Source organism: Rhododendron vialii, chromosome 10a, assembly GCF_030253575.1.
Source record: "Rhododendron vialii isolate Sample 1 chromosome 10a, ASM3025357v1".
Lineage (NCBI taxonomy): Eukaryota > Viridiplantae > Streptophyta > Magnoliopsida > Ericales > Ericaceae > Rhododendron > Rhododendron vialii.
The window spans coordinates 6,330,598-6,355,304 of record NC_080566.1 but is presented as its reverse complement, the minus strand read 5'-3'; the positions used below and the strand labels follow the sequence as shown (position 1 = coordinate 6,355,304).

General features: G+C 37.0%; 4 protein-coding genes across 4 annotated transcripts; 2 read left to right on the top strand and 2 right to left on the bottom strand.

Moving 5' to 3' along the window:
* Window positions 1-1,162: 1,162 nt before the first annotated feature.
* Window positions 1,163-2,125, top strand: LOC131302798 (cytosolic sulfotransferase 7-like). Its single transcript, XM_058329593.1, has one exon. It carries the CDS (start codon window positions 1,163-1,165, stop codon window positions 2,123-2,125), a length of 963 nt encoding a protein of 320 aa, XP_058185576.1.
* A 3,769-nt stretch (window positions 2,126-5,894) lies between these two features.
* LOC131302797 (cytosolic sulfotransferase 5-like) lies at window positions 5,895-12,571 on the bottom strand. The gene is made up of 4 exons (XM_058329592.1): window positions 12,475-12,571; window positions 11,030-11,133; window positions 7,466-7,853; window positions 5,895-6,676 (listed from the first exon to the last, which is right to left on the bottom strand). Exons 1-4 carry the CDS (start codon window positions 12,569-12,571, stop codon window positions 6,084-6,086), a joined length of 1,182 nt encoding a protein of 393 aa, XP_058185575.1. The 3' UTR covers window positions 5,895-6,083.
* Window positions 12,572-12,737: 166 nt separating this feature from the next.
* Window positions 12,738-13,160, top strand: LOC131302796 (cytosolic sulfotransferase 10-like). The gene has a single exon (XM_058329591.1). It carries the CDS (start codon window positions 12,738-12,740, stop codon window positions 13,158-13,160), a length of 423 nt encoding a protein of 140 aa, XP_058185574.1.
* Window positions 13,161-15,526: 2,366 nt separating this feature from the next.
* LOC131304528 (thioredoxin F-type, chloroplastic-like) lies at window positions 15,527-19,024 on the bottom strand. Its single transcript, XM_058331778.1, has 3 exons — window positions 18,411-19,024; window positions 15,880-15,979; window positions 15,527-15,787 (listed from the first exon to the last, which is right to left on the bottom strand). Exons 1-3 carry the CDS (start codon window positions 18,734-18,736, stop codon window positions 15,653-15,655), a joined length of 561 nt encoding a protein of 186 aa, XP_058187761.1. The 5' UTR covers window positions 18,737-19,024; the 3' UTR covers window positions 15,527-15,652.
* Between the last annotated feature and the right edge of the window lie 5,683 nt (window positions 19,025-24,707).

Sequence of the window (24,707 nt, the reverse complement as noted above, 5' to 3'; positions counted from 1 at the left end):
TATAATATATAAAGAGGAGCACCAGTTTGTTGTCTCCTTGTCATGTATTTTCTTTTCCCATAAATACCTTCATAAGAGAAAAAAAACGTAATACAATTGTGAGGATATATTGAACATTTTAATACAAAAAAACCCACCTAAAAACAGTTCTATCACCCCACTACGTACACAATTTTCTCTTCTCCCCTCCCCAATTGCTACCAGAAGTTTTCCCCCACTACGTCTCCTCTCCATCTCCACCGAATACCTTTCTCTTTTTTTGGAACAGAAATACGTTTCTCTTTGTTTGTTCTTCAACCTTTTCCCCCCGAAATTTACCTTATACTCCACTTTCATACCTGCAAAATCTGTGAACTCCTCTTTTACTCAGGTACAAAACAGTCCACTTTTAAACCGTCTAATTTATGTGATTCACGTAAATTGGTCTAATCTAATTCTATTGGTGTAAGTGATTCCACTACTAATTCAACTCCCACTGCCATCAAAACCGTCTAATTTGGCGTACAAACCACAGGTTGCAAAGGTACTTTAGTTTTCTCTGTTCTTCAACCTTTTTCGGAACCGCCCCGTTGCTTCCTATATTTCAGTTTACTACGTTAGGAACACTGCCCACGGAATTTCACATTTCTTGGTTAGTCTACAATTCTTTTATTCTGCTATTCCGTGTTCGTTTTCCTACAAACTAATGTCTACTTTCTCTGTTTATGTCCTTCTTAATTTCCCCCATTCTTTATGGGTAATTGAAGTATAGAAGTTGGGATGAAAAAAAAAAAACCTGAAATCTCTTCAAAGTGCCGTCATTATTGAATCGAACAATAAAAAAATACATGAAATTTCTTCAACCTGCTTTAATTACAAACTAGAGGCCGGGACACATGCAATGCTCGTGCAAGTTGGATTTTGTTTTTGAAAATTTGATCAAGCATCAAACGGAAAGCTATTGTGCAAATTTTTACAAAATCTAACTTGCACACACATTACGTATGTCCTGACCTCTAATGTGGGTTAGTTGGAGAGACTTTTCCTCCGCGAATTACGTGCTATATTGAACTCCAGCCAACAGAGTCCTCTCCCTCTATAAATTCCTCCTCCTCCTCCTCCTCCTCTCTCTCTCTCTCTCTCTCTCTCTCTCTCTCTCTCTATACATTCGTGGTTTTGAATTATGGACATTCAAAACCACGACTCCGAGTCATGCTTTCCGAAAGTAAAACATTGGCGAGAAAATGTTCCCTACCAATTTCATCAAGGTTTCTGGTTCAACCCTAAACATCTCCAAGCAACCAAACAAGTCCTTGACCACTTCAAACCACTTCCTAATGATGTAATCCTAGCATCTTTTCCTAAAACCGGCACCACTTGGCTCAAATCCCTCCTCTACTCCATTGTCAATCGCGTCTCCACAAATCAACTCGTTACCAGCCACCCCCATGAGCTTGTGCCATCCCTCGAAATGCAAGTCTATGGCGGACTGGTTGCTAATTCCCCTCCTCACTTTCCTTCTAACACCTCATCATCCCTTAGCATTTTCAGCACCCATATACCATACCAGATCCTTGGCAAAACTTTGAATTCATCGGACTGTCGGGTTGTTTACGTTACTAGAAATCCAAAAGATACCCTCATTTCGCTTTGGCACTTTGCAAATTCAGTATATTTGGGGCAAAAATGGGAGCCCCAGCCAATAGAGGATATTGTCTCCAAGTTTTGCAAAGGGACTGTGATTTTTGGGCCTTATTTTGACCATGTGTTGGGGTACCAAAAAGAGAGCTTGGAAAGGCCCAAGAAATTCTTCTTTATAACATATGAGGAACTAAAGAGTGATCCCAACATTCACGTGAAGAGATTGGCCGAGTTCTTGGGGTGTCCTTTTTTGGGTGAGGATATGGAAGAGCAAGTGGAGGAGGTGGTGAGGAGTTGTAGTATTGAGACTCTGAAGAAACATGAGGTGAACAATTCTAGCATTGTGCCAAGTTGGACGTTCGTGCAATATAAGTCCTTGTTCAGAAAAGGACTGGTTGGGGATCACATGAATTACCTAACCAAGGATATGATCGAGCGGATAGATGCAATTACGAAGGAAAAATTTCATGGGATCAATCTTTGGGGAGAAAATTCGATGTCGTAATGATATAATGATTCCCTTTTCTTTTCTTTTTTTTACTGGAGATATAATGATTCCTAGCTTGATCTAGCCAATGTTGTTTCGCAGCTAGCTGCCATGACTCCTCTATCTTTTGCCGTTTGAGGCCAGCCTGCTTGTTTGGCGGCTGACCTAATTGTGTGCTTTTTCGAGGACTACCTTGACCATTGTGGTTTTTTTTTTTATTGATCACAGGCTTACACGAGCTGAGTATTAGCTTGATAAAACTTGGTTTGAAATATAGTATATTAAAAAATATTCAAGCTTAATTTGCTTATGTTACAAAACCAACTGTGAACAAGTTTTTAAAGAGCGAACTCGAGTTGTTTGGTTTGTTTAATGCTTAAGCTAGCCTTATATACACCCATGTCATGCCTGCACTCCGAAACTCAACCCCCTGCATGTAGGGACAGATCCAGGAATTCTCTCTAGTGGGGGCAACAATTTTTACTACACTTGAACAAAAATTTACAATCAAGCACAATATAAATTTAAACTTCATTACATATATGAGAAAAGGAAAATAATTTCAAAAAATTCCTAAAAATAAACGCAAAAACGGTTATAATCCCTTTACGGCTTTTCTAATGAGAGCCACCATCAAGGGGCAAAATTGGAAAAAATAATGCTCATATTTTTCCTTAGTGAATTATTTATGTGATTGTGTGTGCTTATAACATTGTCCAAAAAATTAAGTGCTCAAATTTTTAATCAATTTGAATAGATACAAAGATCTTGTTTCTGATCATATTATTTTAAAGGGTCATAATTGATTTTTGTCTTTAGAGATCTCATATAAGAGCCGTAGAATCAAAGGAAGAGCATATACTTAAGTGCTCCAATTTTCAATCCGTGTAAATTGGTACGAAGATCTTATTTTTCTGATCATTTTATCCTAAAAGGTCATAATTAATTTTTGGTTCTAGAGCTCTCAAATGAGAACCCTAAGAGAGCCGTAGAATTAAATGAAAAGCAGATACTTAAGTGTTCCAATTTTCAATCTGTTCGAACCAATGCGAAGATCATATTTGTTTGATCATTTTATCCTTACGAATCATAATTAATTTTTGGTTCTAGAGCTCTCATAATTAATTTCTAGAGTAGTTTTTGTAAACAAAAAAATTGAATTGAGTGGGGGCACGTGCCCCGTGCCCCTTAGTGCATCCGTCCCTGCCGGCCTGCATGTGCCTATTTTGGCTTGTGGGGGAAAGTTTTCTATGTAAGAACATGTTTGATAGCAAGTTTCATTAATTTTGTAGCTAGGGATTGCAAATGAGGCGGGATTATGATTATAATTGATAATGAAGTGTAATTTTAATTAATGTGAAGATGAATCATTCTTTTGGGTTTGTTTTTACAGGATTAGGCCATATATAGAATTATTATTAACCTGTTTGGTTTGCCTTGGAGGGAGATTGGAATAAAACTAATTGTTTTCACTTTTACCCTTGTTTTGAAAACGCCACTTCCCACTGTTTTTCACTGAGCAAAATAAAAAACCCAATTTTCGACCAATGCTCAAATATTTGTTTAGTTCTCTATTGGGAAACACATTTTCACTGAGCCAAAAATGGATATCGTTACATTTGGGATTGGGAAACACATTTTCTTTCAGGGTCTGTTTGACTAGAGTGAAAGTGATAGAAGAAAAAATGCAAAAAAGAGAAAAATATGACACTTTTTAGTGTTTGATTAACATAAAAATTGTAGAAAGTGCTAAGAAATAAAGAGTGTAAATTCTGTCCGGATGAGCCAAAAAATGGGGGTTTTCCGCCACCCCCATGGGCCCTCTTTGCATATTTTTTTGGGTAATCCAAACCATGCATCTTGTACAACCTGTAAAATAATATATCTATGTAAAAAATCAGCTTGCTCAGACATCGATAGGTTTGTCAATAGTTGAGTTTTTAGACAAAAAAATGAATTTCTGTAGACAATTTAACTTAAAAAACTATTGACAGATCTAGGCCGTCCATTTTTTCGTCTAGAAATCAATTTTTGACATACCTATTAATGTCCGGATAAGATGATTTTTTTGCATAAATACATTATTTAACAGACCCTACAAAATGCACGATTTATATTATTCAAAAAATGCGCGAAGAAAACCCACGAGAGGTGCTGGCGGAAAACTACCTTTGTCCGGCTCATCCGGACAGAAACATGGTTAAAAGCATGGTTAACACAAACACATGTTACAAGGCCATTAATTGGATGTATAAAAATAAAATAAAAAAGAAATGAATGAATTCCTCCTCTCCCGGCCACGTAAAACTCTCTGCCACCTTATTTGCATGCCATCTTTCTCTCTCCCTCCTTATTCAAACACGAAATTCTCCAACCCCAACAACCTCAAAAACGGATTCATACTATAAAGTAAACAAAAACCCAATTGTATTCTCACTCAAAATATTCAAAGATATTCCTATTTTCTGTATCTCTTTCTCTCCCTCTCGATCATTGTCTCTGTTCTTCTCGTCTGTACATGTTGTCACCAAAATTTACAAATATCCTTTTCGCTGCAAACAGAATTACCCTGATTCTGACCCCTAATGCAGATTCAAAATCCTCACGTGGATCCATCCTTCCCAAAAGCAATTTCCGGGGAAGACGAGAGCTTGTAAACTTACAAGTTTGAAATTTATTTCGTATTTTTTATTTTTATGACTTTTTGTTTAGCTTTTCGTCATAATTTTTGGGGTTAATCATTCAGCTCGACGAAACGAATCGGAAAAGTACAAAAATATAGACCGATGTCAAAAAAATTCAAATAAGACTGCATTTTAGCTAGACAAATAAGACAGCTGTTCTCTAGTGAACTTTTTTTACTCTTTCGGTCATAATTTTGTATTTTTTAGACTCGTCTCGTTGAGACGGATGATAAATCCAAATATCACTCGAATCTAACAAAAATTTAGAAAAGATGTACAAAATACACAAAACGAAAAATGATAATATAAATAAGTTTACAAGAATGAAGTGAAGTTGTCTACCAATTTCAAGCCTTTTGGTTCCACCCCAGTTTTCTCCAAGGAACCAAACAAGTCCTTGAACGCTTCACACCACTTCCTAACGATGTGATCCTAGCTTCTTTCCCCAAAACTGGTACCACCTGGCTCAAATCTCTCCTCTACTCCATTGCCAATCGCTCCTCGAAAAACCAGTTAGCTACATCTCACCCACATGAACTTGTGCCAACGATTCAATTGCAAGTTTGCGCTAATTCCACTCCTCATTTTCTACTGCTTCGTCCGCTAGGATTTTGAGCACCCATATACCGTATCAGATCCTTGGTAGAGCTGTGAATTCTTCGGATTGTCGGGTTGTTTACGTTGCAAGAAATCCCAAGGATACTCCAAGGACATACTTTTGTTAAACAAATAATCTGATTGTGGATTGCAGTAGTAGTGTAGTAGTAACCGTGAAAAAAATATAATATGTCTGGAACTTGTGGGAAGAAGTGGAAAAGAGCGGAAAATTTTAAAACCTCAATTTCCTTCCCTTTTTTGGTTCTTACAAAAATATATGGGAAGATTTCAAACACAAGTTCAATTTTTCTCTCAATTTCTCATTGACTTAGTTTCCTCTCATTTCCCTCTTAATCACTTTCCCCTTCTTTTCCACTTCTTTCCACAAGTTCCAAACATAACCAATTCTGGTGTATTTATTTGAGATCCTTTTCAATTTTGTGTAGTTGTTTTCGCCATAGCGCTTATTATTTCAAACTGTACCACTCCAAAAACAGAGGGGGTAATTTTTCTTTGAAAACACCCCTTTATTGATTTTGTTTTCCTTGTACTCTGTATAAAGTACCGATTAAAGACGATTAGAATGAGCCCTACCTCCTGTGAGCAGGCTAACTCACAGGAGGTGGAATTTCGCAACTCCAAAATCTAACTCAAGGAATTGCTATGAAATTTACACCCAAACATTCAAACACTAATCAAAGATCCAACTCTGACCCCTCCATCTTCTTGCTTGTGATTTGGTCAAGTCTCTCTTTCATCTCCTCTGTCAAGCTATTCTTCCAATCCCCAACAACACCAAGCCTGAAATATGCAGTTTTGGGAAAGCCAGCCCATGTATCCACCCCATGCCTATTAACTTCCAAGCTTTTCAACCTATCAAAGCTGCACCTCCACAATACCTTATCAACCTCCTCCTCTTTTCCGAAAGGCCTTCCGAGAAATAAAGCCAGCTTCTTCACTTCCCCCCTCGGATCCCTCTTCAGCTCTTCGTACTTCAAAAAGAGGATATTTTCAGGCCTCTTTACGCTCTCGTTCCAGTACTCGAGAACATGGTTGTGGAAGGGACCAAAGGCATGAACCCCATTGCAGAATTTGTCGAACATTTGAATTAGGGGCAATGGGCCTTGTTCAACTGTCCGGATGGAGTTAAAAAAGTGCCATAGGGAGACAAACGTGTCCTTTGGATTCCGAGTGATGTAGACGATTTTGCTGTTGCCGGGGCTCTTGATGGATTCTGGCAGCTTTGTGTAGGGCAAGTGTGTTCGGAAGAGCCTAGGGGACGGCATACCTGGTTATGAGTACCAATAATAACGCCACACGCAACATGGAAGTGCATTCTCAAAAACTATCTCATATTAGTATGAAACTTATGTTGTAACCAATCTTTGAGTACTTAGTCTACTACATATCACTAAATTTGGCCATTTAACCATTTTAAAAACAAGACAAATCACAATCTTCAAGTTAGGCAGAGAGTTGAAGTTTTGATGGAGGACAAAGTTTTTATAAGAAAAGCGTACATCCCTTTTTTTGAAAATGAAATTGTACATTCCTCAAGACACTTGGATCATATATGTTCACAATTGTGAATATTAGAGCATTTTCATCAGAGGTAACAAACACCAAATTTGTTACCTTCGACATATTTTAGGTGCTCCAACAGAGGTAGCAAATACCAAATTAATTTAACCTAACCTTCAAATTCATCCTCTCTCTCTACAAATTTGTAACATAGGTACCAACCTTCAAACACTAAAGTATAATATTATATTGATTTTTTAATCATATATGTTTATAAATAATCATGTAGCATTTATATATAAACAAATATAATATATAAATATAAACATATATACAGAAAATAAATAAGTAATATCTACAAATATGTATATAAACGAACCTCTTCGAACAAGGCGAAACTCTAGAAATGAATCGAGCTTTGACAAACGAGTCAAGTTACAACTAACTTGAGCTCGAATCATTTACTAACAAGCCAAGCGGAGCCAAACTAATAACGATCTAAGCCTCGAGCTGCTCGCAAAAAGCTATGTTGGTTTGCAACACTAGTCATATATACCTGAGACATCATAAGTGGAGTTTTCTGCAAAGATCTGTATTTCTAGAGAAGGGATGAGCTCGTTGGGGTGGCTTTGGATCAGTGGATCTTGATAACCATCATCATCATCATTAAGCAAACGAGCATATGGGTCCATGATGCAGGGAATCAGAGCCTTGAGCCAGGTCGTTCCGGTCTTCATCGAGGACGCCAGAAGAACGTCATCGTCACGGGCCTTGAAGCTCGACTGGGCTTCCATGGCAGCAACAAGGTGGGGAAGCCCGTACCAGAACCCATCGCACTTGTAGAGATCAACATTTTCCCACCATGTCTCCCTAGGGAGCTCATCAAATGAGGCTGAGGAGGAGGAAGAAGAAGAATAAGAAGTGTTTGGTGATTTGCTAGTTACCTATGGATCGAGGATAAGCAGTAGACAATTCAAGACTGATGAGAGCTAAAGCATCAATTATTTCTATGCCATATGAGTCAAAAAGAGCACATGCTGAAGATCTTGTGAAGATTCTCTAGTCAAATACTGTGCATAAAGCTAACATTGAAATCTTGCGCACCTCAGGACCTTTACTCTAAATTTCAATTAGAGTTCCAATCTTTTAAACAAATCAATTTCACTCCCAACGTTATCTTGCGTTAACCAAAATATTTCATTCCGTCCGAATGACTAATAGATTTTGTTAAAGGCTCCATTAAATAGCGTCATGATCGAATTTCGATGATCCGAAACGCTTAATGTGTTCAGAACGTGATTTTAAGAATAATTGCGATGATCCGAAACGCTCAATGTGCTCAATGTGTTCACAACTCCCCTTTTATGTTCCAATTTCGATGATCTGAGCCACTCAATGTGATCAGAATGTGATTTTAAAGTTCCTTTAGAGAAATCAAGAAAAAAAATTACCAGAAAAGGCTTCATCTGAACAATTTTTTATTGAATAGTTCAATAAAAAACTGCTCAAATCAAGTCATTCCTAATCTTTTTTTTTTCGCTGATTTCTCTCAGGTACTCTTAAAATCATATTCTAAACACATTGAGCGGCTCGGATCATCGAAATTCGATTGGAAAAGGGGAGGTGCGGATCAATCCGGATTTAGTTCAAGTCCGGACGTCCGGATTTGCTTCGGTCTGCACCTCCCCTTTTCCGATCAAATTTCGATGATCCAAGCCGCTCAATGTGATTAGAACGTGATTTTAAGGGTACCCACTAGAAATTAACAAAAAAAATGACAAGAAGGACTTCATTTGAGCAGTTTTTTATTGAACTATTCAATAAAAAATTGTTCTGATGAAGCCCTTCACGATCAATTTATTTTTTTTGCTGATTTTCTGCGAGTACCCTTAAAAAAATCCCGTTCTGATCACATTGAGCGGCTTGGATCATCGAAATTCGATCGAGACGCTATTTAACGGAGCTTTTAACGAAATCCGTTAGTCATTCAATCGGATGGAATGGGGCGTTTTGATTAATGGAAGATAACGTTGAGAGTAAAATTGATTTTTTTAAAAAATTGAAAGTCTAATTGAAATTTAGAATAAAAGTCGAAGGTATTTTGAAATTTTCCCATACGCAAATGTTGAAATCTACTACGAACAGATGGGGAGAAGAACGGAGGTCAGTGCCACCGAAATAAAATAGTAGCAACTAGAAAGTAACATATACTAATGGCAATAGAATAAAATTGCACTAGTTGTTCATATCGAGGATCTACTACATCAAAAAATACTACTTCCTCCATCCTAATTTGTTTGTCCAATTATCGAAATTCATATCTTTAAAAAAATATACTTATTTCTTACATTTTATAATTTTTTTTTATGATTTTGAAGATTTTGTATAATAAAACTAATTGAGATCTATCAAACAAAATCTATATTGCATATTAAAAATATTACGAATTAAAAATTATAGATAATGCTTTGAGAGGTCAAACGTTAGGATTCGTAACTCTTATATTACTTCAAGCAAACCCACCATCATTAGGTCCGTGGCTAGTGGGCTTCCTTGTTAGGCCTTGTTCCATGTTGGCCTTGACTTTTTGGGGATTCAAAAGCAATCACTTTGTTTGGTTTTGAGTTTTGAGATTTTTGTTTGATGTAACGTGTGGTAATGAGTGGGGAGAGATAGATACAGAAACTTATTGAACATCGTGCAAAGAGTAAAAAAATTTCTTGAAAATTGTAAAAGAATTGAAGATTTAAGGCATGCAGCCCACTGAATAACAGCCCAAGACTTGACTGTTTTGTATCTTTTGTTGGTCTTTGTGCCTTTCAAGAGCCCAATTTCAATGTATACCCCAAGAAAACAAAAGCCCAACACCTACATCGATACTTTTCTACGTAATTGTTGGGTCATGCAAGCCCACAATGGAGAGCGAAGTATTTGCAATATTATGTATTCTTGTAATATTAGTGGAGCATATCGGGATCCGGGGATACTGTAGCAGGGGTGCACTACAGAGTTGTAGCGTTCATTTTGAGCTGTTCAAAAGTGATTTTAATGTCTTGGATTTTTCAAAGTAGCCTACAAGTTATCTTACCCTCAGATGATCCCGCAGATGACGTTTGAAATTTGGAACATTGATTATATAAAAAGACAACTTAGATTGTGGACTACACGTCTAGCTATAGTGCACCCTTGCACAACGACGTCCCCGAGTCTAGAGTACCAACAATGTATTTTTTGACGCTCTACAAACAAAATAATTCAAGACATAGAAAAAGAAGGTGACAAATCTCAACCGGCAATGACGAAAATTGCCATTGATGATTGAAGAGAATCCATCACTAATACAAGATGGAGAAGGTCGATGCTGATTGACCGAACTCAAAAAAATAAAAATAAAACAACGTGAGTGGGGATCAAGTACAGGAACAGTAATTTAATTATACACACAACAATAAGTCAGGTAAACCATACACTCCTATAGATCACTCATCGACAATTTTATTTGCAGCTTTAGATCTGTATGAGAGCATAAATATATAATATTATTGGGTTGTTAAGGCTCATGAACAAGTTCGAGTTCGATTCAAACCTAGGTAAGCACAGTTTGAGTTCGGGTCGTCATAATTTTCATTGAGTTTTGCTCGAGCTCGAGTTCGCTAAAAAACTTAATGAACTAATCTAAACATTCTAATATTCGGTTCGATTCGGCTCATTTACAGCCCTATTTTTAGAGGACCTATTTCTCCTTATCTAACAATGTATCAAAAAATAAATAAAAAAAGAAGAAGAAGACATTAATTCCATTTATATACATTGCTTTTCTTTTCTTTTTTTATAGGCAAAACTAATTTCATTCATCCCGAAATATTCAAAATGAAATCAACATGATGCATTAGGAAAAAAAATGCATTGAGAAACTTCTTCTTGCGAGATCTTAATAATAATATAATAATAATAAAGCAATGTAACGCAAAAGCATCCGAATGACTGGGCTAATAAAATTCAACACAAATCTTATCAAAATTAATCTACCAAAGTCCAGATTAAAAATTGTACTCGAATGCATTGAGTGTATATTTTAGTTTCCCTATTCTGGATAAGAATATAAGCATGCAAAAGGGACAGTTAAAATAAAGGGGATTGTATCGGTATTCTTTTTCTGCTTCTTCTTCTGTGGGAAGCTTGTGCTTGTTTCTTTGTTGTTTCTTTCATCATCCACATCTGAACCTACAAAAATTAACAAAACCCATCAAGTTCTAATCATTAGTCTTCACGTCACACTAAAATAGCCCAGTGGCGGCTTCAAGAATTAAGTATGTGTTTTCACATCTCGTTTTGAGGTGCTTATAGTACTATCTAGATATATCTACTTTCTACAAGAACAATGAGTTAAATATAATGTTGTACTGTACCCCAGTATAGTGCACATGCATTGCGAAACACGGACCTTTGATCTCGTCAATCGACGATTGCGATGTGTTTTTAATCTTTAACTGATAATAAATATCTTTTACCGATAAAAAGATTATTTTTAATCTGAACCGTTGATTGATGAGATCGACGGCTTTGTGCTGTCCTATACGGAATGCACTACAGCACCCCAGATCCTTTCGAGTTCTATTATTTATATTCTTGATGTTCTTTATTGTTGTTGCATGTGGATCAACAATTAAGTTCTCTTTTATATTCTTGGTGTTCTTTATTGTTGTTCAGAATTCAAGAGCCAGTAAATTAAAACGGGATCCGAATACGGGTTACTAGGATGATATTAAAAAAATATATATATGAAGTAGTATAATGCTATACTTTATCTAGTTTTCGTTATGGTACAACGTTGGAAGCCAATTCATAAGTTTCAGCAAGCAGCTTCTCCTCCGTACCCGCTGCCCGCACAGTGACCGAGAAATTAATATTAGTAGTTGACGCAATAGAAAAAAGCTCCATCTACCCATATATGCGTTCAACTCAAACCACGAACCACATTTAGACATGGCTATTGGATGCAAATAATTGACTTGGCCCAGCGGAAAGGCTACATCCAGGACCAGGCCGATGATTTGAATGATACTTCCCGGGTTTTTTCAATTTTAAAATCACCAGGACCAGATTTGGCAATTAAAAGCTCGTAACAGACGAAGTGGAAGATTCCAAAGTCATGTTCTCTCTCAGGCAAGATTCTCTCTCTCTCTCGGAACCCAAAAATTCATTTTTACCCCAATTTCTTACAAACATGCAGCAATTGAACAATCTAATTTAAGTCCAATATATTCTCATCTCATGAGAGACCTCTTCACTCATTACAGATTGATTTTGAAATGGATATAAGTTTTCACAAGTAGGGCGATCGCTCGGGTTCATCCACTCCTATTCCATCCTCGTATATCTTCGTGTTCACTTGCATTTGTACAAACCGATGACATAACCTGCCCTCTTGAGTCTTGATCAGGCTAAACATGAAGGTAGAGAATGTTTCACGGGTAATGTGCCCAATGCCCATAGTAGAGGATGGGAAGGTAGTATGAGCCATGGTTTCCATAGATTGCCAGTATGGCTAAAATCTAAACTTGCCCGGTTGCACCAGAAACTTGGGCAAAATCTTGACCATCACTTGTGAGTCACCCTCAATTGTGCACGAATCCATTCCCAAAACTTCTGAAAAAACCATTGCCACTCTCCATGCCAGTGCTTCGGCCACAAGAGCCGAATTAGCCACGCACCGATTCACAGCTCTCTCTCTCTCTCTCTCTCTCTCTCTCTCTCTCTCTCTCTCTCTCTCTCTCTCTCTCTCTCATAGCATCCTTTTTGTTTTTTGCTACTAAAAGTCAGGAATAATGGTGGGGATTAAAGACCAAGAGTTCTTCTATTCATCCTTTCCAAGAGTACATAACTGGGGAGAAGACTATCTCTCCCAGTTTCAAGGCTTTTGGTTCCTTCCAAGTTTTATCCATGGCTCTAAACCAGTCGTCGACCTCTTCCAACCGCTCTCTACCGATGTCATCCTGGCTTCTTCTCCTAAAATGGGCACCACCTGGCTCAAATCTCTCCTCTACTCCATCGTCAATCGCCCCTCTAAAAGCCAGTTGCTAACCACCAGCCACCCCCATGAGATTGTGCCATCGCTTGAGTTACAAGTCTACGGAGAACCGCTTTCTGATTCTTCCCCTCCACGTTTTCCTTCTAACACCGCGTCGTCAACTAGGCTTCTGAGCACCCATTTACCGATACCGATACCGGTTAAAGCTGATTTTTTATAGGGCCCCCTAAAATATTGTTTTAAAATTTATAGATATTTTTCTGTATTTTTTGTTGGATCCGAAATGAGTCCCATAAAAAATGTAGTGAATTGTGTAGTGAAAGTGTGTAGTGTATGTAGCATTCCTGCTTCCTCAACCAGTGTTGTTTTGTTTTAGGTATTGCATGCATTGTTTTTTGATTTCTAAATGAACAATCTAGAGGCTAATGGGTAGGCGGGCGGTGTGTTTTTGAAAGTTTAAGATCTAACGTCTCCTTGTTTAGTTTACTCTTTCAAGTTGTATCAATGCATTTTCTCTTTTCTAGTGCAATGTTTTCGGTAAGTACTACTTCTTCCATTCTTTTTTAAATTTTCACTGCGGTTCTGCGTACTATTTTCAATTATTTATATTTCTCAATTTTTTTTGTCAATATCATGTACATCGGGAGGAATTAGCGGGGTGTCAGTATGTTAGTCTACATGCAAGAGATTCAGAGACTATTTATAGACCTGAACCCCAAATTGCCTCTCGCGGAACTCGAACCCATAACTCCTTTGAGGGAGGCGATGGGAATACCAACTGAGCTAAGAGCTCGTTGGTAATGGAAATGTACTTGGCCGATTAAAATTATATTGGGTAGGGCTCGTACTAAATAGTACTACTACCTCAAGTTTTGTGCATGCAAGTAGGTGGTGTTCCACTTTTTTTTTTTGAAGAGGTGGTGTTCCACTTAATTTTTAGAGAAATAGGTTGGTTTTATTCTCATTTGAGTTTTTTTTCGTATTTATTAATTTTGTATCAAACTTTTGTAGATTATTGATTTGTTTCAATAAGAGGAATCGGAAAAGTATCTCTCCGTCCCACTTCAAATGCCCCTATGGAATTATGTGCCTTTTCAAACTCAAAAAAAATATTTCTATATATTATTATTTTTTAATTGTGTAAGAAATTTAAAAAAATAATATGTAAAAATATATTTTTTGGGAGTTTAAAATTGCAAACATTTAAAGTGGGATGGAGTGAGTAAATTTTTATTTTTACCCAAATATTTTGGGAAATAATCACTTTTTCGCAAAAAAAAATCACTTTTCTAATTCGTCTGGTCGAAAGAGTTAATAATCCTCAAAAATTTGGCGCAAAATTAACAAACGCGAAAAAAATAAATTTCAGTAAGGACAAAAGGTGCAAAAAGTTAAGCAAAACGGGATATAACAAAGAAGAAAAAGTATTTATTCACGAATCCTCCATGAATAATAAGTTTGCAGCAGCCAATGGCCTTTCCACAACTCTGGCAAATTGTTTCTGGGTACAAAACTGCTGTAATCACACCGAAACAAATTCTCTACCTACTGAACTATGGTCAACACTCACAGCATTGTACATCGCAGTATATATGCTCTAGTTACACGCTTATCCAAATTTTCTTTTCGTTTCCATCTTCATTTTTCTATATTCCCCTTCTTAATTGCTCCATCTCAAAAAGGTAAAATGGTCAGTGCAAGTTGTGCAACCAATTGTTTTCCCCTTCAGTTAACAAGGAGTCAGTGATTTTTTTTTTTTCCCCCTTTGTAAACTTTAGCGCTAAAAGATGTTGCTCTTAGCCATCTAGTTGTACGCATTGGCTTCCCAAGGGGAGGTTTGGTGTTCGAGTCTATGGAGTGACTTCGAACTCCTTTTGGTTGTTAACCCACTACTATATCGTTCTGTTCGGTTTTAGGGTTTTGTAAGCTTGTTTCTGTGAGGGGAAACCTCGAAAAACAGAAAGACACAAATAGAGAGGAGATCGGAGTGCTTGAAATTCTTATCGTTTGTAGTGGATTGATCTGTCCCTTCCCCCATTGAGTAGATATACAGCCAGTGTATCAAACCAAGTATCATGTGTTCTTGTGTGATTGCTTCTTGCCTTGCTTTCATTCATCTTTATTGTTCGTGTCGTAGATCAAACAGTCGTATCTTCTCCATATCGGACAACACATAATCCCTGGAGTGTTTGTGTTTGGATCGAATAAAATGACTTTTACCGGGAAAAAAAAAACCCCGCAAGGCCCACTGTAAGATCATAAACCCAACAACCTGGGCAGGCTAACACACAAGCAAACAGAGCAAAGAAACAGCATAATCAAGATAAAGCTATTCAGACAGAAGCAAAACTGACTCCCAGAATCCGAAAACACTCTGTCGAAAATTTTCCAGTGGAGAGACACAAAAGAAGCCTATTCTCATCAGATTTTTCATGTGCTAGTGTGTTATTAGCCTGCAAACAGAACCTTAAGTTTGATCTATTTTCATCCTGAAACTTCAACGTCACGATTTACTTTGAATTGGTTCCATGTTTCATCTATTTCCATCGTACCTTATAGCTAACAAAAGCGAAAAAACGATGAATGGAATAGAAAGGGTACCTCCATTTTCCTCCAAAGCAACTTCCCTTCATAAACAAGAGTGTATAATACCTTAGAACTTCTTTATACTATCATACAACAGCGTTACAGCTGTGAGAAACAAACAGCAGATTAACTGGATCGGACACTCTCAATTGCAACAACTAAATCATCAAATTTGGCTCCAGTGACTTCTTTAACAATTGTACTCTCTTTAAGAATCTTGAACGTCGGAACCACTTTTATCCCGAGCTCCTTTGCTAATGGCTGCAACAACAAGCAGAGTAACCATGAGAGAGAGAGAGAGAGAGAGAGAGAGAGAGAGAGAGAGAGAGAGATTTGAAATATCAAAAACCCACCTTGTTATCCTGGTTACAATCAAGCTTTAGGAAGACGACATCTTGATACTTTTCAGCCAGCTGCTGAAATTTTGGAGCCATCACCTTACAAGGACCACACCTGCAATTTATTTCCGTGGAAGGGTTCGAGAGATCAGGGAAGAAAACAGAATCTGCTGATCCAACGAAATTACAAATGCACTGTTACAAGCTTAAGGGTCATTAACAAGTTTGTTTGACGCAACCAAACTAAATATTGTGACAAAAAATTAAAATTCTACCCATAAATGATCGGACCTGGTTCAATCGAATCGAACAGTAGAAGCCTAACGTAATAGTGGAGAACTACAATTTGCCATTCTCACAGAGAGCATTATATATGCCAATTAACGAATTCGTCGCAGTTGCACAGATACGATAGGTATAGCAATTAACGAATCTGACATGGTTTCAGATGTCAAGGTAGGTGATATTGCATGGCCTAAGTGCCTTCTTAGTGTGTTGAGGAAAATAGGACCAGTTCCAGAAATGTACGAACGGGCCCTGCATTATGGGGACCGAGTGCTTCAAAGGGAAACTTGGCGAGCCTTGGCGACTTCAGAAGACCTCCTTCAGCACTATGATTCTTTTCAATTGGCCATTTGACCTGGTTTTACTGCTCCTGATCCAAGAATGTGGGGAAGTGACTAAGAATGAAGGGCAAACGTTGGACAAATGTCAAGCCCTAAGAAAGACAAGGACATTCAGTTGAGGCCTGAACCAGACTTGCTCTCAGCCTATAAATACAAGTTCGCAAGCCAAATCCCGAGCTCCCATGCTAAGAATCCAGCATCCAATACATCTATTTGGTCCATTACCTTAATCTCACTTATGCTCAATGTACTTGAACTTTACTTCCATTCAAAGCCTCATCCACCTATCACCTTTATATCTTCATGTAAATTCCATCTCAACGCCATTGTTATTTCAGCACTAATGAAGTCTTCCACTTTGGTTTGGGTATAACTTACTTAGCTGATCTTTAAGTTTATTTCATTTTTCAACAACGGTTGAAAATTTTGAGTCCTCATTGAGTCAAAAGCAAGAACCGCTTGTGGCTTTTACTCCTTGGGCGGGCATGTTTGAAAGCAGTACAATTTTGCTCCTGACTAGAAGATAGCCCATTCAGTCTAGACTAATCACGCGTTCAATTGCAGTCCAGGGGGATTCAATCCTTCCTAACTACTTTGGTGGCCTATGGACTGGATTAGGCTGTCCAAGCTAGGGGGTGGTATTATTTTAGGGGGACAAGTTGGTTCTCTGGACTAAAAATCGTTTGACCTTCTTGCCCTTAGAATTCAAGAGCCACCTACACCAGAGAGGGGTTTTATGGTCCATTTGACCTTAATCCCATTACTTGTCCAAAGAAGCAAACAAGAACAGGACTAGATTCAGAAATAGTACTTAAGCAAACAAACAAAGGGCTGGTTTGTCATTTATAGTCCATGGACTAACAATCCCAGGACTGCTAGTCCCGGACTAGGGGAACTCTGTGTACAGGGACTTTGATAGAATGCCCTGTGTAAGTGTATGCACCAAACTTTGATAACCCTCCACTTTGGCACCCCCTATCATATGAAGAAATTCTGTAATGATCGCTAAACTATCTTTTTCCCAAATTGTATACATGCGAATTAATCCAGCGTAAGTAACTAAGTACAGATTTCACATTTTTGATACACCAAACCATAGATGACCTTTACACCTTTATTGATCACAATTAATCCTCACATCAAGCCTAAGATAAAATTCTCTCAAGTTGCAAAAAATGGCATAACTGCCTCCTATTTTATATTCCTCTAGTTTTTCCCCTTTTCTACACGCCACCCTGCTATAAAATCTTGGTTTCATTAGTCCGGGATTGAGTTATATCCCGCCAAATAATTCGACAACCAAACGTGACCCTAGATCACACACATCTTAATAGTCATAATATGGAATCAATGCCTACATGGAAACTAGATCACAATCCAATCCTTGCACGCCAGCATACTTGAATTAAGATTCTATCGTGTGTGATTCCTCCAGTGACACAAAACGGAACCCACCTCGGTCCTATTTCTCTCAGCTACATGTACTACAAAAGAACACTGCAAATTAAGCTATGGCGAGGGATGCAAGGACGAACGGACGCAGAAATTCAACTTTGGGTTTGCGAACATCAAACATTTTGTCACATATGAAAGATACCTATAGTTGAATTTTTTTTTTTTTTTAATAGATGCATACCATTGTAGGAGGACGATTATCGAATTTCTTGAAAAAAATCTCCGATGGGTGAATACTAGAGTTATTTGAAAATGTGTTGGGTGGGCGAACTTATATAATTTTGAAACTTAAGTAGGACCGTCGTCCTGACTCAGCCGCCTCTCGATCCGTCCTGAGCAAATAAAATAGGATTTTGATTTTCGCGCTCCAAATTCGGAATTCGGAAGCGCCGACGGTGATTTTTTTGGTGCCAAAATCAATTTCTAATAAAATATTCAATATTCAAGGAGGAGAGAGAGATGTACCATTGGGTGTACATATCGACAACAACGGCCTTATCCCCAGCTGCTTTAACGAGAGGCCAGAAGGTGTCCTTGCACACCTCCGTCACCTGACCCACCGCCACCACCGGCCCCGCCGTGTCCAGGCTACACCTCACCGGCCTCATCATCCCAAAAACGGAGCACCGTTTGCCCCCGCCGGCACCACCAACATTATTCACGCCCATCTTCTCTCTCCTCTTTTCGGCGCCGGTAAAACCCACCTCGGAAATCGAACGCTGCTTTGTGGGCCATAACGGCGAGTTGGAGCAGGCAGTAGTACTCAGAGAGACTTGCAGTTGAAGTGCCATAGACTTAATTATTACAAGTTATTAAGCTCTCAATTTGGTTGTTTCAGAAGAAAATGGAGAGGGAGCCAATGGTGGATTTGTCAAGTGAGAGAGAGAGAGAGAGAGAGTAACTTGGTAGTTGGTGGTGTTGGTGCGCTTGGAAAGGGTTAAGGTTTACTGTAGTTGGGTCGTGTCCGATACAGTTCGGTTCATGATTTTGTGTGCCTATCTTGGGTCACGATAATGATCGAAACTGGTCATTTTATCAAGCTCATCCAGATCTTCTACTAGTCAGAACATCATGTCGATTAGATATTGATCAATAACTCTAGGACCATTCTTGAAAAAATGCACCGTGGACACTGGAGCTGACCAATTTTCTTCAAAATAAATGTGTTTCGAACACATATTGATGGGTATTTGACGAATGTAAGTTGGTATTTTTTGACAAGCTCGACCAAATCAACGGTTTCAATAATTATTGTGAGCCCAGGATGGGCTCACAAAATCACGAACCGGACACAACCAAGCTGGACTGAAACTTAACCCGAGGGGGAAGGGGAGAGTGACAGAGAAAACTACACCGTTGGATTCGATTTGTGAAAGGTCGGAACTACCCTCAAAATCATGAGCATTACTAGGAGAATATCCGGGGTGTCCCTTTTACATCAATTTGGTCTTCTTGTGTGCTTCATGTTTAATAGCCACATATCCAACTTCGAACTAGGATCACTCAAACAACTCAAAAGTAAGTAAAAAAGCCGATAAAGTAAAATCACTAAAAAATATGAAATTAAAACGCTGGCGCCCTATATCAAATCCGTAATGACGAAATAAATTGGGTGTGCCCGAACCCAGTTTATAGATCAGAAGTGATTGTGATTGTGATCATGTACTTATAAATGTTTGATGAAAATAACTTTTAGTAAGGACGAATATCTCAACAAAGATAAAAAAATATGAACGATTCAGATTATGTAATTATCATAACACAAAGGAGTGAACAACACCCAAGTCCCAATGGCATAGTAGCCACGTCCTAATTAATTTTAGGATCAATGCAAATGATTCGAACGAGGTGAACTAATGTAGTGATATTTATAGAAATCATTGTAAATGATTCGAACGAGGTCAACAAACATAGTGGTAAAAATCAAATGCTGGTAATGAGGTGAGTGAGATTAATGATTGGAGAAATTGGGATCACAAATATTGACATGTTTCTGCTATTTTTGCGGGCACTGCAACAAATGATAACAGATTAAGGGGGTGTTTGGGAGGCAACTTTTTTGGCTTTTCATTTTTCACTTTTTGTCTTTTTGGCTTTTGAGATTATGATCAGAATGTATTTTGTATTTGGTAGAGTGTTTGGATGATATGTGCAAAATGATGCATTTTGCAGTAGGAGTAGTGTTTGGAAGATATGGAATAAAAATGAATTATGGATTGGTTCTTTACTATGTTGCCCCCGGTTATTAATAATGGTTTATAATGTATATACACTACTACAATAATAGATATGCGTCACACTAAGAGATTCACAAATATCACGGTTTCAGTGAAAGCGTGATAAAAAGTGGTGCTTAAATTTTTTTATTTCAGTTTAAGTCCAAAACTGAGATAAAAAATGGATTTTAGCGCAAAATAAAAGACCTCACTCTTGCGGTGAGATAAAAGAAAAATAACCTCACCCTTGCGGAGTGATAAAAGATTTTAGGGCGAAAAAAAATGAGATAAAAGATCTCGCTCTTGTGGCGAGATAAAAGAGAAAAGATCTCACCCTTGTGGCATGATAAAAAATAGAAAAGATCTCACCCTTAAGGTGTGATAAAAGATTTTAGGGCGGAAGAGAATGAGATAAAAGATCTCGCTCTTGTAGCGAGATAAAAGAGAAATGATCTCACCATTGTAGCGTGATAAAAAACTTTAGAGCGGAAAAAAATAAGATAAATGATCTCACTCTTGCGACAAGATAAAAAGCCTACCTATTTAGGCACGCAGTTTGAATTTGCACGTAGGCGGGCTGGTACTCATTTAAGCAGACTTTGAAAAGTTATGTAAGAAAAACGATGTCGTTTAAGAACTTTGAAAAGATCTTTTTTTTCTTTTTTACAAAAGGTAAGAAGATAAGCTCTAATTACACTCATTCCAAAAAATCTCTACGTTTCATCTTCATCTTCATGCCCAAAAAGATCGAGAGAGAAAAAGAAGGCAAATCCCACAACTGGGTTCCACCAGTGCCCAATTGTTTCTTCGACGACGGACGGACTATTCCACTAGTACCCGATTTTCACGTGGGTGAGCCGTGATCTTTATGGTTTATTGTAGTAGTGAAATTTAGTAATTCGGATGTCTTCCAAGTATATGTTTGACATGCACATTAGGTAAAAAAGCAATTATATTATTATGGCTTAACCTTATTTGAAAAAGATTAAATTCCAATTGAGAAGCCACCATTGAAATTGAAATTCAATATAAACACAAAATTCATGTGAAATGGTTAGTTTATAAAATAAAATAAAAATCTAAAGTTTGTCCATAATGTTACAATATGCAGGTTGTGATAATTTTTATAAAAATACAAAGCTCACACTATAACAAAAAAAATACTATTGTCAACTAAATTTACTAGCTAAGACTAAATTTTTCACCCCAAGAAAATCTTTTGGTGACAACAACTAATTTTGATTGGCAAAAATCTGTTATATTTTAAAATTTTTTTAAACAATGTTTATATATGTACTTTTATATATTTTAATATCATGTTAATTGCATTCCAAAAAATTCAGCAAATTTTAAGAGAAATTTTTTTTTCCTCACTTTAGGAAGTAATTATAAATATTTTTGTTTTCCTAATTTAACAGAAGTTCTTGGCTAGCTTAGTGGTAAGGGCTTGGAAAATCAACTAAGGGTTTGTGGGTTCGAAACTTAGCAATGACAAGAAAAGATGGTCTAGTAGATACAAAGAAAAGATCACACACAATGGTTTTCCATCTTAGTTTATAGTGGTGTGATCATTTTGAACTTTCTATCACGGTTGTAGACCGTGATCTAAAGTAACATACAATCACACCCAGAAAAGAGAAATGATCACGCTCAAGAGAAACAATCACGGTTTATAACCGTGATAAAAGAGAAATGATCACGCCTTTTGGCCGTAATTGTTTCTCTCTTTCAATCACGGTTTATAACCGTGATAAAAGAGAGTGACTTACAATCACACTCAAATTCATCACGGTAGCAAGAGCGTGATGAAAAACTTACAATCACGGTCAATAACTGTGATCTTTATGGTTTATTGTAGTAGTGATAAATAATGTTTGGGCTCAATTTATTTAAAATTTAATTCCGAAATTCTACTATGTACATGAAACTGGTGTCCCCCGTTTTTTTTTAAATTATATTTTTATTATTGCAATTATTGTTTGTTGTTACTTTTTCATCAAAAATGTTTTTGAATTATAAATTAAATTAACAATGAAGTTTAAACCAAAGTGATGGGAAAACCAAACAGTACAAGAAGCGGAGAAATTTATAATTTAAATATTACAACATTACAACACAAATATTACTTAAATCCGGATTAAACCAAAGGGTTAATTATAGAAATAGTCCCTCTAGTTTGCATGCAATTTCAATTTCGTTCCTATAGTATTAATTGTGTCATTTTTAACCCTGTAGTTTATATTTTGTCTCAATTTGGTCCCTCTCACTGACAGTGTTATTAGAACTAACGGAACTCTGGGGAAAATTTGATATTTCACTCGTAGAGGGACGAAATTGAGACAAAATGTAAACTAGAGGGACTGTTTTAAAAATTTTACATTTTATTTTTGATTTTGCAAAGACAAACTCGTACTTAATATATTTCTCACCTTAATTATTTTTCTTTGATTGAATAATCAAAATATATTTGGGGAAATAAAAAAATATTATTTTAAAATATAATACAGATAATATTATGAAATTTGAAAAGAATCCCTTAGTTAAATAACTTTACATTGAGTTTTTTCTTTCAATGGATTTATCTTGATTTGTACAATCCCATTATGTTCTTTTTCACTCTATTAGAAAAAAGAAAAATGTTTCGTAACAAAATGTTTCATCACAACTTTTTCCTTATTCACCAAAAAAAAAAAATCTTTATTTTCGCTATTAGAAAGAAAGAAAAATGTTTCATATAGGGGTTACAAAGTGTTTCATAACTTTTTTTTTTTTTGTAATCGCATAGAAAAGAACATATGTAACGGGATTGTAAAAATTAAGATAAATCCAGTGGAAAAAAATCGATGCAAAGATATTTAACTAAGGGATGGTTATCGAATTTCATAATATTATCAATAATATATTTGAAAATAAATTTTTTAATTTCCTCAATACATTTTGATTATTCAATTAGAGAAAAATTTTAGGTGTGAGTTTGTCTTTGCAAAATAAAAATATACAAATTTTCTAAAATAGTCCCTCTTGTTTATATTTTGTCTCAATTTCGTCCCTCTAAGAGCGAAATGTCAATTTTACTCATGAGTTCCGTTAGTTTTACTAACGCCGTCAGTGAGAGGGACCAAATTAAGACAAAATATAAATTATAGAGTTAAAATGACACAATTAATTCTATAGGGATGAAATTGAGATTACACGGAAACTAGAGGGACTATTTCTAAAATTAACCCAAAAATTACAGAAATTGAACAAACATACTACAAACTACAATACAATACCAAATATTACAGAAGTTCGGATTAAAAAAAATACTCCAATTGAACAAACATATACTACCACACCGAACAACTCATCGAACGGATACGGTTAGCGACAATCCAATCACGAATTGAAGCCCTTACATTTTCCATGTCTTGATCATCGCCAACGAACACGTGTCCATGTTGACCATTAAGTGCTGTAGTTTCCACACCAGCATCTGAAGGCAAGAAATTGCATGTGTCCGTAAAACCACTTTAACTTCATTGCTTAAACGATCTTTGTAAGCAACACCATATATTATTATTCTTTCATCTCTTCTCTAATGATTCAGTCTATTAATCGGACAGGCTCAGAAAAAAATAGGACAGGAAATTAAACCAGATCTCATACAAGAAAGATCAAACATTAGACAACAACATCAAACTTAGATTGAGTCGCAGAATGAAGGGATTTACCAGTAAAAAAAACTTATCATGAACGAACACCCAACACATTACACTTACGTTTTGGTAGGGATTTTCGGAGAGATTTTTCGAAGATTTAAGGATCCGCGATTTCCTGGACTGTTTTTTTTTGTTGAGTTTGGGTTTTCAGACAGAGGTGGAGGAGAAGAAGGAGAGGTTTGAGGAGAGACGTGGTCAAGACTTGGGGTACTTTTCTCTTACATGCAAACCCCAGATCTAAAATTGGTGGAGGAGGTGAAATTGGAAACAGATCTGAAAGAGGCGAACCCGAAGTATTGTAATTGGAATTTTATTTGGACAAAGAGATTTCGTGTCATTCATTCATTCTTCAAAAATTTGTGTGAGTACTTCAACCAAGACCTTCTGCTTCACATAAATAACTTCTTCACATGATTAATTTCTTCGACAAAAAAATTTCCAGATCTGAGATTGGAAACAGACAACCTAGGAACGATTACTGGTGGGGGAGGTGAAAAAATACCTGAACAAGACGCAAGAACATGAAAGAGGTGAACGATTTCCCCACTTTCGTCGAACCTCCAGTCGTCTGCTCCGGATCCGTCTTCTCTCTTCTCGTGTCTGCTCTCTGGTCATATCCGTATGTGAGAACTGTGAGGAATTCCAGTTGACAGAGAGAACGTTCAAAACCATGGCATTTGTGAGAATTATCCGAAAAGAGAGAGGGCAGCCTTGTCTTTTTGGCATAACTGGATTCGAAAATGGGAATTCAAAAAGCTTCTTTTACCTCTTTTTCCGTTTTGTTTAAGAAACAGCAAATTGGAAAATCCATTTTCCCTCTTCTTACCAAACACCCAAAATCCGAA

Excerpts from the sequence above, each read along its gene's own strand:
- LOC131302798 (XM_058329593.1), top strand. The coding sequence starts at position 1,163 with ATGGACATTCAAAACCACGACTCCGAGTCATGCTTTCCGAAAGTAAAA.
- LOC131302797 (XM_058329592.1), bottom strand. The coding sequence starts at position 12,571 with ATGGTTTTTTCAGAAGTTTTGGGAATGGATTCGTGCACAATTGAGGGT. Across the intron at positions 11,134-12,474 it reads CAAGTTTCTGGTGCAACCGG|GTTCAGATGTGGATGATGAA; the intron begins GCAAGTTTAGAT and ends TAATTTTTGTAG. Across the intron at positions 6,677-7,465 it reads CTCCACTTATGATGTCTCAG|GTATGCCGTCCCCTAGGCTC; the intron begins GTATATATGACT and ends ACTCATAACCAG.
- LOC131302796 (XM_058329591.1), top strand. The coding sequence starts at position 12,738 with ATGGTGGGGATTAAAGACCAAGAGTTCTTCTATTCATCCTTTCCAAGA.
- LOC131304528 (XM_058331778.1), bottom strand. The coding sequence starts at position 18,736 with ATGGCACTTCAACTGCAAGTCTCTCTGAGTACTACTGCCTGCTCCAAC. Across the intron at positions 15,980-18,410 it reads GTCGATATGTACACCCAATG|GTGTGGTCCTTGTAAGGTGA; the intron begins GTACATCTCTCT and ends AATAAATTGCAG. Across the intron at positions 15,788-15,879 it reads ATTGTAACCAGGATAACAAG|CCATTAGCAAAGGAGCTCGG; the intron begins GTGGGTTTTTGA and ends TTGTTGTTGCAG.